This window comes from Pholcus phalangioides, unplaced genomic scaffold (assembly GCF_987345545.1).
Source record: "Pholcus phalangioides strain wild (caught in Gottingen) unplaced genomic scaffold, Ppha-v1.0 ptg000014l_1, whole genome shotgun sequence".
Taxonomy (NCBI): domain Eukaryota; kingdom Metazoa; phylum Arthropoda; class Arachnida; order Araneae; family Pholcidae; genus Pholcus; species Pholcus phalangioides.
This window is the reverse complement of record NW_028301607.1, coordinates 3436760-3454859: the sequence shown is the minus strand read 5'-3', so window position 1 is coordinate 3454859 and position 18100 is coordinate 3436760. Positions and strand designations below refer to the sequence as shown.

The window sequence follows — 18100 nt, the reverse complement described above, 5'->3', positions numbered from 1 at the left end:
TTCACCAATTCAGAAAATAAATTTTCCTCCTTGCATTTATTTCGAATTTTCATGATTATCATTTTCTGAATCTTCGATTTTTCTCACAGAAAGAAAAAAAATAATCGGGGCTAAGGGGCCCCAGCTATTATTTTCGTGACGGGCCCCATGTATGGTAAAAGCGGTCCGGTATGGGATGCATACACATTCTTCTCGAACACTGTACTGCAACGATTAATTTCTTCCTCATCAAGGTCATCCAAAACACGTCTCGCATTCAGGGGTGTTGAAAAAAAAGGTTCTCAAAACGATACACAGTAGTAAATATCACGACCAGCACATACGACTTCACTTTGACTGATGGCGTAAAAGCTGAAATACACTACACTGACGTGACGTGATTTCACGTTAATGCCAGAGCCGTGGTAAATTCTGATTCGTGGAGATTCTGTGATGTTTGCATTCCACGTCACATTTTGTTACGTCACCGAATTTCCACGAATAGGATTTCACAAATTCGTCGTTCGTAGTGTGTTTCGGATTTAATGCATCTGTTAAAACATCAGACCAGTGTACAGCACACAGTATAATATCTGATATGATCCCGCGTCATCTGACGTGGCGTAGTTACGTCACGTCATGATAGTGTGTTTCAACCTTAAGTCCAATATTCACAACGATACCTGAATTCGAGGAAATTTAAGAAAGAACAGCGTGTTAAATGAGATAAAAACCGTTTTACCCGCATTTAACACGCTATTCTTTCCCACATTTCCTCCGTTTTTTGGATTCGAATATCTCTGTGAATATTAAACTTAGAAACGTGAATTTGTTTTGTTGGCATCAGGAAAGACAGGGCAACAACTTTCTCATTAGAAATCACAGGATAAAGGGAAGGGGGCGTATAAAAGATTTTTTATTTGTTTACGCACTGTATTTTCACTCTCAAAACTGCTACATGGTAATTTTTGAACGCTTGTTATGTATTTTTTAAATTGGAATCGTACCTCTAACATGGACAGTTGGTGAGATAAAGACCGTGCTACCATTTACAGGACACCCTGTATATATAGCTTACTCATAACGTGCAACCCCCCCCCCCCCGATTCTCAAAATTTATATATATATATAACATATCTACCATTTACTATTAAACCTTATATTTTCACTGAAATAAATGTAAACATATTTGAAGTTCGATACACTGTTTTCTGTTTAACATAGGCCTATTCCATGTTAATAAATTGAAGTTTTTTTCTTCTGCAGAAAGTTAGCTACTACTAAACCAGACATGCACCTCGTCCATATTTCTCTGCAGAACTTCTAACGAATTGGTACATGTTGGAATGTGTATGTACGTACAATGAACCTTCCATGAAGTTTGTTTCTGTGTAATGCTTGTTATCTGTGCAGTGCTTTCTTTCTTTCAAACCAAGTACATGTCAGGTCTATCACCATCTATGGGCGATTTACTACCTAGTGAATTGTGCCGGAAGTGTAACTGTGTTTGTACCTAACAGTCTGAATGCGTATGTAGTGTTGTGTTTGATTTTTCAGTGTCGCCATCTATATTTCAGAAGTGAAGTGAGTGATGTGTTATAATTGAATTTGTGCTGTTTCTAGGCCTGTTGCTCTCTGCGGCGAGACTTTTTAATGGGGAGATTGGGTAGCATTCGTGCCTCGAAGTTGGGACGTGTGAATGTGAGCAGAAAGTTAGCCGCAGGACAAAGTTTCTTGAAACACATTTTTTTTCACAACAGTAAAATATTTCTATGAAATACTGGATAATCTGTTTCACTTCTGGAAACCCTAATTATAAATTTTGATTACATATACTATATATAGTATATGCAATCAAAATTAATAAATAGGTTTTGAGAAATCCTGTAGAACTCCTTTTTAATTGCCGGCAGTACATGACTGCCAGGAACTGAAACAAATTTCAAGGCACAAATGCGAGCTGACTTCTCAGTTAAACTTCTCGCCATAGTGAGCAACAGGACTACAACAATGCAATTATTCAATCATCACACTTCCTTCCTAGCTCAAAAAATCAATGGCAAATACCAGCACTACACATAACAGGTAATAAACAGAAACAAACTTCACATTAAGTGCCCAACACGTAGACGCACATACTGGCATATACTAATGTGCTAGAAATTCCATAGAGGAATGTGTCTGAGGTGCATGTATGGTTAAGTAGTAGTAGTAGTCGTCTTGTACCGCCTCATACACAAACTCCAATTACCTTTCCATTCCTGTATCAATGTAAAGCGATATTTATGGTAATACTGTATTCTTTAAATACTTGGATTTTTTTTCCTTCAAACTGAGCACAACTCAGGTCTATGGACATGGGAAATTTACTATCTAGCGAGTTTTGCCGAAAGTGTAAGTGTGTGTACCTAACAGTCTTGATTGCGTATCTAGTGTTGTGCATGATTTTTCAGTGCTGCCATCTATATTTCAGAAGTGAAGAATGTAAAGTGTAATGTCTGAATACTTGTACTGTTTGTAGAACTGTTGCTCTCTGTGGTGAGACCTTTTAAAAGGGAGATCGGATCACATTTGCATGTCAAAGTTGAAAACCACAGAAAACCAGCTTCAGCCAACTGACAGTGGGGCTCGAACCATTGTCAAGGGAAGTGCTAACCTTCTCTCCTTTCTTACAACACAGGGGATCAAACCTGGGTCCTCACGATGCGAGTCTGTCACTATGACCACTCAACCACCACAGTGGCAAATAATTGGAAGTATTGCTGATTTCAATAAGTAATTGGATTTATTGAAATCTACATCTTTTTTACAGTAAAATAATGTACAATGGGAAAAAAATATCATTAGCTTTAACATACAAGTTTTTCGGATTAACATTTTATAATACAAAATTCCAAAATTGCTTAATTCAAAACTCATCCAGATGGTAAAACAGATTAGGGGTCATTCAAGTATTACCTCAGCAGATTTTTAGCCATTTTTGACCCCCTCATCAGGATAATTTCGTCAGCAGCTTAGAATATTTCATATCTTCAAAAAGGGTGGTTGATGACATAAGCAACCTTCAAACCTCCCCCTGCCATCAAAACTCAGCAAATCCAACATTTCCCCCCCCCCTCGATGCTGACGTAATACTTGAATGACCCCTTAGTTGCAGAATTTTAATTACAAGTATTTCTTTACAGCTACCATTTCTCATTACCAATCTGCAGTGTTATTGGCAAGGTAATCTCTACGACCAATATTTGAAGCTTGTTTGTTCTGCATCGCTTCCAACTTAGGACAGTCAGTAATTCTGTGGCCCAAACCACCACAGTATGAGCAACCTCTTTCGTCTGGAAAAACAATTAGAATACGTTAGTATTGACACGTCATTTTATACATACTTAATGTGAATCAAAGATTTATACCATATCTATCTACTATCTATACAGGGTGCATAGCAAACGGGGAGGGAGGGGGGGGGTATGGCATTTTAATGGTGAACCATTGATCCTAGAGGTATACTTCTACTTAGAAAAAGTTTTAAAATCACGTATAGTACTCAAATATGTCATTCATGGTTTCAAGGGGTTGTATAGTTATTAAAATTTAAAAAAAACTTTTCATACAGTCCTTGTGTACCACAAAAGTCAGTTCGAAAGTTCTTGCCCTTTCTCTTTTGATACCAACAAAAACCTCCATGTTTCTAAATGCAATATTCACTGAGATATTCGAATTTTTAAAAAAACTGAGAAAAGTTGAGAAAGAACAGCGTTCCGTGAGAAAGAACAGACAACCATATTTTTAATATGACAACCATATTTTTATGGGCATCTTTTTATCAGCCACCTCGTTGGGCATTTTGCCTGTTGTGGTGTTGTATTTGTATTTGTATTTGTATTTGTATAAATGTGGGTATAATGGCTTTTCCGCATTTAACACTGTTCTTCCCCAATATGAATATTGCATTTAGAAACATGGAATTTTTTTTGTTGGCATCAGGAGAGACTGGGCAACAACCTTTTAATTGGATATTACAGCACACAGGGATCTTATAAAAATTTATATTTTGTTTCATACTCTGTATTTTCCCCTCTCAAAACTGGTACAGAATGCCTATTGAGCATTTTCTAAACTGTAATCATACCTCTATGACGGATGACTGATGAGATGAAGGCCCTGCTAGCATTTACGGGACACCTGTATCTACGCATATAATACATAAAATTTTTGTGCATAAAACTAAAAACTAAAATTTAATTGAAATAGAAATATTTATTTCGATTTTGCAAGAAAGATATTTTGAAAAATAGATAAGCACCCCCCCCCCCCCACATCCTGCAACAGGGCCTCTATGCCAGTGTTTTTCAACTACTAGGCCACGTCCGGTCATACCGGACTGCAACTGATCTGCCATTTCCTTTTTTCCCAGTCATGTTCCGTTAATCATGCGTTTGACTAGGCCTTCCACTTACAAAAATAAATGAAACCGGGCTGTGGGCTTTCAAAGGTTCAGAACCGCTGCTCTATGCTGAGATCTTTGGTGCCGTCCAGGCCAGATTTTTAACAGTTCCCTGTATTGCAAACTTATGGTGCAAAAAAAAGGAAATTGGGAATTGTCTCAGGCCCTCAGGCTTGATCCCTGTCAGCCCCATCCTTATGGGAGCCATGAAGACAAGTAATAAAAAACACAATTTGGTGTCATAAGATTAGCTTGGGCTAGTATGCATTTTGGCAAGCCCTTCCCATAATGGTATACAAGCTGTCAAAAGAAAACAGAGGACAAAATTGACACTGTTTTTCTGCAGTCCCAACCAAAGTGATTTCTGTTACCAAGAAGAAATGGTCATGGAGAGTGTTTTTTGAAGTTGTTAAGTATCTTAGCGTATTCACTCAGGTGGCACACTTGGGTTCACAGCTCGGATTATTCTTCATTAATGTGCTCATTTAGCAGTCAGCAGCTTTTTGATTACACTGCACAAGCGTTCACAGTTATCAAGGTTGTTTGACAACTATTCTGTTTCTAACTTGTCAATTTCTAATGCAATTGACACGTTTAAAAAGAAATACAATAAACATGTTGGGGTAAATTGAGAAGCTATCCATACTTAGAATAAGACAACCATAAGTATTCTTTATGGGTGTTGTATGTTTTATGATGTATATATATTGTTTGAAATTGCATTTAAATTTGGTTTGCTGTATTCTTGTAATATATGACATCCATATTTGTTATGGGCATCTTTTTATCAGCCACCTTGTTGGGCCTGTGGTGGTTTTGTATTTGTATTTAGTTTTAAAATTAATGAGCTTACAGTTCATTCAGCTGAAATATTTCTGTAAACGGCACACCCAATGGCATAATTGAAAAACCTGTAGCCTATGTTAACAAAATAGTGTACAAAAAAAGGATGCTCAGAAGTGTGGCAAATCAAATAATTGCTCTGTTCTTGCCAGAATCTTTTCTGACACTGGCAGTGTGATCTATTTATGGGGAGCTTAGTGGATTATAGCCCAGGGCAGCAAGTTTGGAGGAGCGAAAAGTTGGGGGAATGGTTAAGAAAATTAGTAAAATGATAAGGGTAGCAAAATTTGTTCAGCTCACAGGCAGTATAACCACAAATCTGCCCTTATCTAGAAAGCGAGTGACTAGGTTAGTAAGTGATTAAAAGAGTGATTTAGAGAGTGTGCAAGCATGTGAATGACAAAATGAATGAAGACCTAGATAACTAATGATCAGGTGAGTGAGAGACCAAAAGAATGTCTTAGAGCAGGGTTTCTCAAACTTTCTCCACCTGGGATACCCTTTCCCTAATCAACGCTTATCCGCAGCTCCCTAAAGCAGTTTAACAAAGAATCTCTTCTAAAAAACCTTTGTCAGGGCTAAGACTGTGCGCCTCTGACAAAGGTTGGCACAACACAATTTGAGAATCCTTGTCTTAGAGTATGTGAGAATGGGATTGGATTGACCTAGATAGTGTATAAGCATAGTAATGACCAAAAGAGTGACTTATAGAGCAAGGAGCCAGGTCAATGAGTGACCAAGAAAGTGTACAAGCATGTGAGTGATGAAAAGAATGACTTAATAGACAGGAGAGTATTCGCAGGGGTGAGGTTGTGTAGGCTGTATCTGAGGGCGAAAAATTTGAGGAATGAGTAGTCGAGAAAATCACATCAGAATGGGAGAAGGATGGCAAAACCATATATTCGCCTCTAGTGTGATGATGATACATTACTCAAAATAACCATGAAAATGATGGCAACAGAAAATATCATGCAGATGTCTTATTTTATCATTTCAAAATTTCACTTATGTTTCTTTTGATTTGTTTCCAGATACAGTGCATAATTGTATGAAATACTCGAATAATAATTAAACCCAGACAAATTAAATTCACAGATGCAAAGGATATCTCACCTCCCAAATCCAGATATTTCTCGTTTTCTGATTGAAGAGCAGCAAGGAATGGTGGAACTTTTTGCTTTGCTTCCATAAGCAAATGTTTCATATCCAAAAGAACAGATTCATCACACGCTTTGTTTATGAACGTTGTTGCAATACCTTTCTTGCCTGAACGACCTGTCCTTCCAATTCTATGAACATAGTTTTCAATATCTTCCGGCATATCGTAGTTGATGACATGCTGAATGTCTTCAAAATCCAAACCCTTAGAAGCAACATCTGTGGCCACCAAAACGTCTTTCTCACCCTTGCGGAATGACTCCACAGCTCTTGATCTCTCTTCTTGGTCTTTCCCTCCGTGGATTGCTACAGCTTCAACCCCCTTCAGCAACAGATACTCGTGGATGGCATCCACATCTTGCTTCTTCTCCGCAAAGATCAATACTGGCGGAGGAGTTTTCATTAGAGTTTCCAGCAGATGAACAATCTTTGCTTCCTGTTTGACGTATTCTACCTCTTGGATGACATCCATGCTGGCAGCTCCGGCACGACCTACATTTACAGTGACTGGTTTAACCAAAGCACTGCGCGCAAAGTTTTGGATCTTTTTGGGCATGGTGGCTGAGAACAAAAGGGTCTGTCGTTGGTCCTGTAATTGAAAATAATCCCAACATAGTAAAGGCATCTCCTAATACATTTATCTGCAGTGGCAAAATGATAACAAATCACATATAATTTTATTGATTTTTACACGTGCACAGGAAATACGATAAAACCACCTGGGATGGGTACTATTGTCATGGCTGCAGGTTTCAACAGGTGAGTGCGTGGACATTTTTTTTTTGTATACTTAGTTAAGGTCAGGATTGGGGGTCCATAACTATGACTTTTTGTTGAAAGGAGGGATAGGTAAACATTATTTCTTGGTAACCCCCCCCTCCCCCATCCACAGTGAAAGTAGATGATAAATGTGCTTTATCTCAATCAATATGATTATGGTTAAAATACGGAGAGATAAAATTAATAAATCGGTGATCACAGTCATGTGATTTGCTGAGAATTCAGAAAATTGAAAGCGTGTGTGTGTTCCTCGAGTGTGTGTGTGTGACAGAGAGAGAGAGAATGGTCTTTCATACATAAATGAATCATGATTCTAAACTATCAGAAGGAATACATACCTTAAAATAAGAGAATATGGTTCTGACATCCTCTTCAAAACCCATATCAATCATTCTGTCGGCCTCATCCAAACACAGATATCGGCACATGTCTAGGTTTACACGCTTCTTGTCCAGCATGTCCATCAAACGACCTGGAGTGGCAACCATGATATGAACACCCCTGGTATGATAGCAAAAAAAACAATCAATTGGTGAAAAGGATAAATAAGCAGACCATAGAAAACAATACACAAAGCATACATAAATGCATATAACACATCAGGAAGCAACCCATAACCCCATACTAGATCTTTCTTCATTACTATTGATGTTCCTGTACATTTCTTGATAGAAAATTAATATCACGATCATAGTAAGAAAAAACCATGTGCTAACTTGCTTAAATTTTTTGAATACACCCTATATTAATCCTTTACTTATGAATACAAGTGGGAAACGAACTTTAAGGCCTAATACTGGAACAAAAATATTCACAGCTGTGACATCTTTGAAACATAATTTTTACTGTGTGATGTATAAGTCAAACGACCCTAAAATCATGTTACCTAAGTGTGGGTCTCCTATTAACAAGGGCATAAAATATGAACGAGAATGCCAAATTTCATATCAATATACAGTTCTAATTTAAATATCCACACTAGATACATACATTCATTTAGACAAGCATACTAGAAATAATAATTAATAGTATAAGCATTAATACAGTCAAACATTATTAAGAGATTAAAACAAAATATCATATTTACTCACATATAGGATGAAGTATAACTTTATAGATCAAAATATGGGAAAAACTAGAGTTATATTAATGCAACTCCTTATTTCATTTATTATCGGATAATAGCACAAAATGCCTGTATCAAGGCAAACAATCATTTTTCTCAGTGCTATCATCTTTCGTATACTCTGACTCTCCCTCCAAAGCTCTCTCTCACTACAGCCCACAGCCCCCTTTCCCTTCTTTTTCACCTTCACTCCACAAAGCATTGTCTTCTGATCCATCACATGTATTTGAAATGCAGCATTTCCTGAAAATGACTGACATCAGCTCTAGAGGTATATTCTTTCATGCAACTGGCAATTAATCGGTTATGGTTACGAGAGTCTCCCTCCCCACAAGATGTGATCACATTAAGTGACGTGCACTGTACTAAACAAAAAAAACTGCAATGAATCTTTTGCTCGAGTATATACAGGGTGTTTCAAAAAGAATCATCCGATTAAAAAAAATTGTAACTATTCAGCTTTTAATTGAATAATGTATAGGTAGGAAGAGGGAAATCTCGAGTTTCATGCAGTTGCAGACAGGTAGCACCAACGCTCTTCCTTCGGCCATCACTTCAGTTTTTATCAAGATTGGCTTTTTCTACAGTTAGGCTAAGAACATAGTGGAAGCGACGAAGGAGAAGGAAGAGAAGCGACACGAGAATATAGTTGCGAGCAAGGAACATAGTACACATAGTGTGGGCGTTTGATATAGCAGAGAGTATCAAATAGAAACTCGCAACCAGCTTGGTTTTTTTAAATTAAACAATACTTAAAAATTTAATAATTATAAAAATCATTGCTCAGACAACAGTTTAGAAATAATAGTGTTGTGTGAATATCACTATTTTTAAATATAACTTATGGAAATATTCCTCATATATTTTGGTTGCTTTCCTTCCTACACGTCTTTTATTGTGGCACTTTAGTTCAATCACTTCTCGAAAGACCAATATTTTATACTAAATTTATGAGTAAAAATATCAAGTTTATCAAAGCCCCTTAATAGCTTTATTTGTATAAATATGTGTATTGGCTTCATTTTTTCACACAAGAAACGTAATTATTGACACCCAAAATATAATATAATAATTTAATCCATAGGGCTGCCTGCAAGGACGTTATGTCCCTTGGGGTCCAATATGACTATTTATTGTGTTCATGTGTTGTTCTTTCTATGTGGTTTTGTTCTTTTATATGTATTTTGTGTTTGTTTTTGCAAAAAAAAAAAAAATCCAGCATAAAAACATTCGGTACGCTTCTCCAGTATGGAAATATTGACGGTACACAGAAAATAAACAAACAAATAAAACTTGCCAATTTTTCCACAGAAATATACATGATTTTTAATTCAGAATACTCAAATACATTTACCCACACACGGTGCACGATAAATCAGCTTAAAACTCAAAATATAAATATTATAAATTCGAAATATAAATAATTTTTGGTTTGGTTAAGCACGTGCCCACGAAAAAATTTTGACGGGAAATGTGTGAAAATTATTCGGTACTTGCTGTTTTCATTTGATCGTCCACACAATTTTGAAGTACGTCGAGAACTTAACATCAACGTTTCTGGTGACATTTTTGACCTCACTACCTCTTTTTAACAGCAAAAACAAGCCCTTCGATGACTATCTTGAAGCTACACACAAGCGAGCAGAGTGGCGAAAACAAAATATCTTGAATGCGCTGCTGTTAACGCTTGTCACGGAATTCCCGCTCTGCTGCGGTGCACGCCACTATACGCAGGTGCATTGCAATCAGTGTGTTTGATTTCGCTGCGTCAATCTCTTCTCCGCTCGCCACTTTGCTCTCCGTTTCACTATGTTTTCAGCCTTGGAAACCGATTTGGATGACTTCATTTTCCAGCAGGACAAAGCACCACTAAACTGGAGCTTGGACGTTCAAGAATTTTTGACCAATTGCATTCCAAAACAATGGATCGGCTGTACAGGACCTGACGATTCAGTTACACATCACTGGTCTTCAAGATCACCAGACCTCACAGTGTGAGATTTCTTCTTGTGGGGGTTTATAAAAGACTGTTTATGTGTCTCCCCTTCCAGCTACATTAGCCGAACTAAGATGTGCATAACAGCAGCCGCGGAAGCAGTGGATGCAAACATGCTCGCCAAAGTTTGGGACGAATTTGACTACCGTATAGACAAATGCTGTACATCTCAAGGTGGACACATTGAGCACCTTTAATTTGGTTTTTAAAAAAACTTATGGCTAGCCATGTAATATAAAATTAATCTTAAGTGTCTATGTTCAATATTTTTTGTAATATATGCATTTCAAATTGGGTGATTCTTTTTGAAACACCCTGTATAACTACCTAGGTTTTTGAAGCAGTGAAAACTGAATAAAAACTTTTTACCATACGTGAGTAAATACGGTAAATATTTTTCCATGTCCGGTTCAATTGAACTGTTGTTTTACCATTTAATATGAAAGATTTGCTGTTAGTTAGTTTTTTTCTACTTTGTGTTAATGAGGTTCGACTGTAGCTTAAAAAAATATAAATTTCAAAATTTCAACATGTGTGCATCAAAATTATACGTAGAAGAAACACCAAGTTTTTTTTTATGCAATGAAAAAAAAATTACCTTTTTATCACTTCAAGTTGGTCAACAACGGATGTCCCACCTATACACAGGCAGCAGCGCAGCTCGGGAAACCCTTCATCTAAGAGGCAACGGCTGTAGTAATTCAATATCTCATGTGTCTGTTTTGCCAGTTCCCTCTTCAGAAATGAAGCATAATAAAAAAAGGTTAGCAACATTGAAAAATGGAAAATGAAAAAACAAAGTAATTATTTAAAAAAAACATTATAAAACAAGAATTTAAATTAAAATTTCTGGCGATTCTTTTTTTTACTTACCGATGGGCAAATTATCAGTCCATATGGGCCTTCGTTCCTTATAAACGGGATCTTTTGCTCCTGCTCTATAGCAAACATCACAATGGGAAGGACAAACACCAATGTTTTTCCTGATCCAGTGAAGGCTATGCCAATCATATCTCTTCCAGAGAGTCTGTGTATATGCAAAAAAAATAAAAACCATACTCAGAAGATAAATATATAAAAAAATGGTTCAGCATGATATTTGCACAATGAATGCAATTTATTAAGACTTGTGTGTTGAAGGTGAGTCCTAAGTTTTAAGTTTTTCAATGCAGTCGAAACCCACTTATAATGAAGCCAATGAAACTCTTTGTTATACGCGAACTTCGTTATATCCATACCAGCTTGAAAAATTATGTGTTTAAGCAAAATGAAACATTTTACATGCAAGATGCATTTTTCGGTAGTCTGAGCAATGAATAGGTTAAAATAATATATTTTGAAATGAAGATTTTACAAATTTAATTTAAAATCACACAATTTTTGAAGCCATGAGTAGTGTTTTGCACTTGCGACATTCTAAAAAGTAATTTGCACATGATGAAACTGCAACAATCAACGTCTGAATCTAGCTTGAGATTGGCAAATGTGTATTAAAGGTGGTTTGGAGGTTAAAATTCTAAGGAATAAATAACCTCAATACATTCTTCTTGATGAGGTTGTCTGCAAACAAAATAAGATTTAACAAGAAAAAGTTGAAAAAAAGAAGCAAAATAGGATTTTACAGTACTCAAAACAGCTCTACTAGAATGTCTTCCAAGGAAAGAAAAGACATCATATCAACTGCAGAATGCAAATTTATACATAAGTAGATTTAAATAAGATTACAAAGAAATTCATGGCAATTCTATGTTTGAAAATCGATCGAAAATTTGTCATAGGCATATTTTGCTGAAATCAGTGTTCATTATAAGCATAGATAATCTATATCATTACTGAATTCACTGGACACAGAAAAACTGCACTGTATGTGAAAATTCATATCTGTGTTCGTTATAGGCGAGTCCAACTGTGTTTACATACAGGGTATCCCATCAAGACTGCCCAAACGCTGCACAGCCAGATTCCTCGCTTGGGTCATACAGGTACAGTTTTTTTGGGCATTTTTTTATGTATTTCAAGTGAGGAATCTGGCTGTGTAGAGTTTGGGTGGTCTTTATGGGACACCCTGTATACAGGTTGATTATGATTAAAGTTCCCATACACTTTGAGTAGATTTTCTCAAAAACTGCTTATCCAAATACAGCCAAATTTTCAGGATATCTTAATGAGATCATAGGAGGTTTGTGAAATAAATGAAAAAAGTTCAATTTTCAACCACCACACAGTTAGTGTTTAAGCTACGGTCGCATTTTTTGTAAAATGCGTAAGAAAATCGTAGAATGCAAAAGAAGTAGTAGCCATTTTCGCAAAAATGCGTACAGGAGGTAAGAAACTAGTAGACATCCAACCATCAATCATTACATCAGCATTGTCGCATTTTGCTAAAGCTTTTCCCCCTATTTTCACTTGTTTGCAAAAGGAATTTTTTATCCAGCTTAAACCCTGCACACAGTGTGTTATTTTGGCAATCTACGGGACAAAATTAAATTTTAAACTAATCTGAAAAAGAGAAAACATTATATTTCTCAATAACAGAATGTCCCCACATTGTGGAAATGTGGTTAGTTTCTTTTTTAAGTGTGCACAGTTCTGTTCCGGCATATCCAAACCATGCCGTTCTCAATCATACACCTCACAGGGCTTCGTCACCCATTTCATTCCGTCCATTTTGCTTGACCAGTGTACATCACACATTTTTTTTGCACCGTTTTTGTTCAATGGTAATAATTTACATTCTTTTCTGATATTTGTATGAATGTTACCAATAATCTCATTGGTTGCATATGCTTGAAAGTGTCATACTTTCATGCTATTTAGTAGCATGTGTATTACAGTTCTAAACTCTTACATCAACAAGCAAAAACTACAAGCGTGAACTCTATCCTATTACAGGATTAAGGAATAGAAATTATGTTATCCACCTTTCATCAAATAACAGATATATCAACAGAAATCCCACTCATCATCCAGATGAATCCCAATCAAATCCGGATTCATCAAACAGAGATACAGAGCAGGTTTTTCCCCCATCATTTTTATTAGCATTTTTTTTACTATTAGATTATTTGTTTACGTGTATTTATTTTTTACAAGTATTTATATAATTTCCAGCACGAAATATGGTAGAATGAATACTCAATCTAATTTGTATTATATGCTTATCTTCATGCAACAGAGCAATTATTGAATTTTAAGGAGCCAATCCACATGTATAAGTGCAATATAAAAGGAAAAGGTACAAAACGACACGGTGGGTACAAATGTAGACTTTATTCAAAATATACACCATAGGCCTGAGCACAACGATCCCACTGATGAACAAGCAGCAGGATTCCTTTCCCAGAATTCCTGTGGCCGTGACGAGACCCAGTCCTTCACAGCATCCTTGAGTACGTCGTCCGAGTTGAAGCGCTTCCCTTTCAGGTGTTTCTTCAGTGGACCAAACACATGGAAATCGCAGGGCGACATGTCCGGACTGTAGGGCGGATGGTCCAACGGCTCCCACTTGAACTTGGCCAGTTCCATGTGTGTGACTTTGGAGACGTGTGGATGCGCGTTATCATGGAGCAGAACCACACCCTTCGTGAGCAGCCCCGGTCTTTTGTTCTTGATGGACCTGCGTAGGCATTGGAGTGTCTCACAGTACACATCGGAGTTAATGGTTTTTCTGTGCTTGAGGAATTTCACAAGTAGCGGACCTTGAACGTCGAAAAAGACGGTGAGCAACACCTTGCCTGCTGACGGCATGGCTTTGAACTTTTTAGGGGGAGGTGACGATGCATGCTTCCACTGCATGCTGTCCTGCTTTGTCTCTGGCTCATAGTGATGGCACCAGGTCTCATCACCTGTGACGATCTGCTCCATGAAAGCGGGGTCTTCCTGATACCGAAACAGATGTTGCAGTGCTAGCCCCATACGCAGTTCCTTTTGCTGGTCGGTGAGCTGCTTTGGAACCCAAGCGGCACACACCTTCCGATATCGCAACCTGTCATGAACAATTGTCCACACGGTTCCATAGCTGACATCTACCTTCACCGCCAACATTCGCAATGTGACACGCCGATCACTTCTCACTAGGTCGTCCACCTTGTCGATGAGATCGCTCGTGATGACAGTGTTTGCCTGGCCTGGTCTCGGGTCATCACCCACACTCTCACGGCCTGCACGAAAACAGGCACTCCATTTTCTGACAGACTTGTCAGAGACACATTTCTCCCCGTAAACTGTCACCATCCGGCGATGAATAGCTGCCAGTTTCTCACCTTCCGCTGTCAGAAATCGGATAACACCTGTGGTTGGTTAGCGCACCAACCTCTCGATGAGTATAAAAAAACAAGCCTGCCGTTCGGAATCGGCGATAAATTGTAGGTCCCGGTCTAATTAGCCCTCGTGTGCAGAAAATGACAGTGGTGCGACAGAAATGATCAATGATAACACCTCGCTGCTCCTCAATCGTCGAATTTTGCAACACGAACGCCATCTTGTCCTCATACGGACTGCCGCATCATTTGGACGCCGCTTTTGATAAGAGCCTCTGCTCTCTCCTGCGCATGCTCCGATCCCAGTCAGAGACTCCAATCGCATCCCGAGATGTCTCGCTACGTTCTCCCATGGCGGAATATGCAATATTTAACTGTTACGTTTTTACGTCGTTTCGTACCTTTTCATTTGATCACCCCTTGTATATATGCAATTTTTTTTTTAAATACAGCATTTTATAACATTTATTGTAATTTTTCACTGTAATTTATGGGATGCAACAGAATAGGACACAAAAATCAATCTTGATTAATTTAAAATATTTTTGTCCCCCCCCCCCCCCCCCAGATGGTCAAAATAACACTATGCACTGGGTGAGAAAGTGGCGTTTTTTAATTGAATTTCCCTTTTTCCCAAGGACCATATAGCATATATACCAAGTTTCAATTTTATGTGCCTTACAGAATGGGCACTACATAGGTTGGAGTAGTGTCAATATACTGCAACTACTCAGACCTATGCAGCGCCCGTTCTGGTAGACGTAATGCATTGAAACTTAGTATATCTGCATTATAGTCCTCTGCAAAAAAGAAAATTCAATACATAAAAAAGTGCCACTTTTCACTTGGTGGTCAAAAATTGAACAATTTTTTTAATTTCATAAATCATTCTTCCATTAAGATATCCTAAATTTTTTTTCTACATTTGGATAAGCAGTTTTTGAGAAAAACTATTCAGAATACTGAAACTTTAATTATAATCACCCTGTACATAGAATAGATTGTCGTAAATGTCATGCTGATAGATTGTGCACTGCTTCTCTTCACGTGAAATCTGAAAGATACAAAGATTAATATGTAACACTTCCAAACTGAAAAATTGTGATTGAAATTGGGTCCCCCATGGAAAGCCACCAGAAGGAAATATTTGAGAGCAAAAGAGGTGAAGTTGATTGCACTATAGCAACTAGATAGTACATAAGTTTTAGCTCAAGTTGCAAGAAACTTGATGACTACTGGATCATTTGATCACATTCGTCACACCACAGCCATTTTTTGCACGAGGGACAGTTAGACTGGGAAGAACATTTTTTTTCTATCATATATCTTGAAAAGGGGTTGATGCATTAAGCCCTCAGTGGGGACTCCTTAACAAATTTTATTTTGGTAGGACTTCTTGCTGCAGCAATGTGTTATGCGGTTATATTACTATCGTTTTTGTTATAACTTGTTGCCAGGAAAGTTTTTTGACAAGGAATTGGGTATCGAAATTGTGACACCTCTGAAAATGTTTTGGTACGATAGGAAAGCATTTTATTGACCTCGGCTGGCTACTGTGCCCAATAATTGCTCGATGTTAGGTAGGCCAAAACTATGTTATTGTAAGACTGGCAACAGGGTCAAATCTCACTATTAGAAATTCACGGTTACCCAGCAATCTAGGAAACCCACATTCCAGTACAGTTCATCACATTCTCAACCACAGCAAAAATATTATAAAGTGGACTACCAAAAATACTCTGCAAAACTTTGGACTTATCCCAATATATTTTTGTTTCTTAATATACTCGCAAGGGTGCCTTCATCACAAATTCTGTAATATAATGTTTTTCTGCTATCAACAACAGAATTTTTTCTTTAATTTAAAAAAAAGTAAAAATGAACATACACAGCAGGTAATCCTTGCATTTGAATAGGAGTAGGAGCAGTGATTCCTTTTCTCTTTAATCCTTGCAAAACGGAACGAGGAAATTTCATTTCCTGTAATATAGAAGAAACACACATGCACAATAATGGTATCAATATAATCAAGTCAAATTTTTTGCATTAAACATTTTTTTTTTTTTGTGTAGCAAAACCAAATAAATAAAATTCACTACATGGCTCTTTCTCTACCGATATATTGCAAAAGCGCTGCCAAAATGTTAAAAATGAAATCATGAACAGAAAAGAGGTGAGGTTGGTTATGCTTCCAGACTGCTGCAAATTTGAGTATGAATACTTTTTTTCTCCCCTACCTGATCAGTTACATATTTTTTACAAAAACTACATCCATATGAATACAGCAGGAGTCTGTCCAAACATTTTTTTTGCAGTGTCCTATTTTTGTGAAAATTTTCCTTATTTACACGAAAATGGTGATTAATTTTGTGAAAAGTGAGTAATTTTGTAAACAGCAAAATAAACTAGTTCAGTGGTGGCCAACAGCTGGTCCATGAGGTGGTTTTGTGCAGCGTATGACCAGGTAAAAGTACTGTGTATTAAATTAAATTTATGATCATTATTTGAGCTGTCGGTTCCAACAGCAGATTTCCTGATGAACTGCTGGTGCACTACTTATTGGTGACAAAAATGATTTAAGAATTAATTGATTAATTTAAATAATTAAATAATGGTGCAGCTTATATGCCAGAGTGGCACCTTGATCTAGCTTATTTATCCCAAAAGAAATGAAATGCCAGGTTTACAGTTTCATTGATGTTTTTATGAAGGATTTTGTTCAGATCTGGAATTCTGTGAAGGGTCCAAAAAACTGATCCAGATTTGGGCTGGACAGATCCCCTGTAAAGATTATTTTTCACAATTTAGATACTAATTTCATAAAAATTATTCTTAGCTTCAATGTGATACTGAAACCTCTGTTATAGGAATAGTGGAAACTGTACTTTGAAATGAAAGTAGTTTAGTATTAAATGCGCTATTGGATTCTGGTGTAAAAAACTTCAAGGGACCAATTGATTCACTATATCTGATTAATAAGTGATTGAATTCAGGGATGGAGCCAAAAGTTTTGCTCATTATATTGGGAGGTTCGTTGTAAGCTGGATTTACTATAACAGCATTCAACTCTACTAGATTAAAAAATTTAGTTAAAAACACTTTTATTTTTCTAATACAGCTCATAAGGCTTTTGCAGCCATCACCATGCATGAGGCGGCAATGCAGCTGCCTAGGACGGTATTTTTTAGGGCAGATTTATTATAGTGCAGTGTTTTCAGTCTCACAAATTTTTATACATAGTAATAAGTATAAGAAGAAGTAATTTTTTGAAGGGAAAGTGTGACTGAACAAATAAGCCCAGATAAATACAGTACTTTTTAGTGTTGAAATGCTACTCCACTCTTTGCTATTCAATGCACAATTCATCTCAACACACTTCCTTTCTTCACTTCCAAAAAGTGCCGTCAATCTCTAGAAGAGATGGTTTCTGAAAAAACAAATTAGGTTCCTTCTCTTTTTTAAGGATCTTTTCACTCTTTATCATCAATTTTCCAGTTGACTTTCAATGACTTTCC

At 37.1% G+C, this 18100-nt stretch overlaps 2 protein-coding genes and 1 pseudogene across 2 annotated transcripts in view; all 3 read right to left on the bottom strand.

The window, feature by feature from the left end:
• Positions 1-2611: 2611 nt before the first annotated feature.
• LOC149077940 (U6atac minor spliceosomal RNA) lies at positions 2612-2657 on the bottom strand (annotated as a pseudogene).
• An 86-nt stretch (positions 2658-2743) lies between these two features.
• The window catches only part of abs (ATP-dependent RNA helicase abstrakt), a 28190-nt gene continuing 12833 nt past the window's right edge, over positions 2744-18100 (bottom strand). Inside the window, exons 7-12 of the mRNA XM_089241545.1 lie at positions 16474-16565; positions 11200-11353; positions 10925-11061; positions 7543-7705; positions 6380-7013; positions 2744-3314 (exon numbers count right to left, since the gene is read on the bottom strand). Of these exons, the coding sequence (XP_089097671.1) occupies positions 3178-3314; positions 6380-7013; positions 7543-7705; positions 10925-11061; positions 11200-11353; positions 16474-16565 (1317 nt within the window). The 3' untranslated portion in view covers positions 2744-3177. The remainder of the gene's footprint in view (positions 3315-6379; positions 7014-7542; positions 7706-10924; positions 11062-11199; positions 11354-16473; positions 16566-18100) is intronic.
• On the bottom strand, positions 13600-14903 carry LOC149077939 (histone-lysine N-methyltransferase SETMAR-like). The gene is made up of 2 exons (XM_089242069.1): positions 14764-14903; positions 13600-14615 (listed from the first exon to the last, which is right to left on the bottom strand). Exons 1-2 carry the CDS (start codon positions 14804-14806, stop codon positions 13600-13602), a joined length of 1059 nt encoding a protein of 352 aa, XP_089098195.1. The 5' UTR covers positions 14807-14903.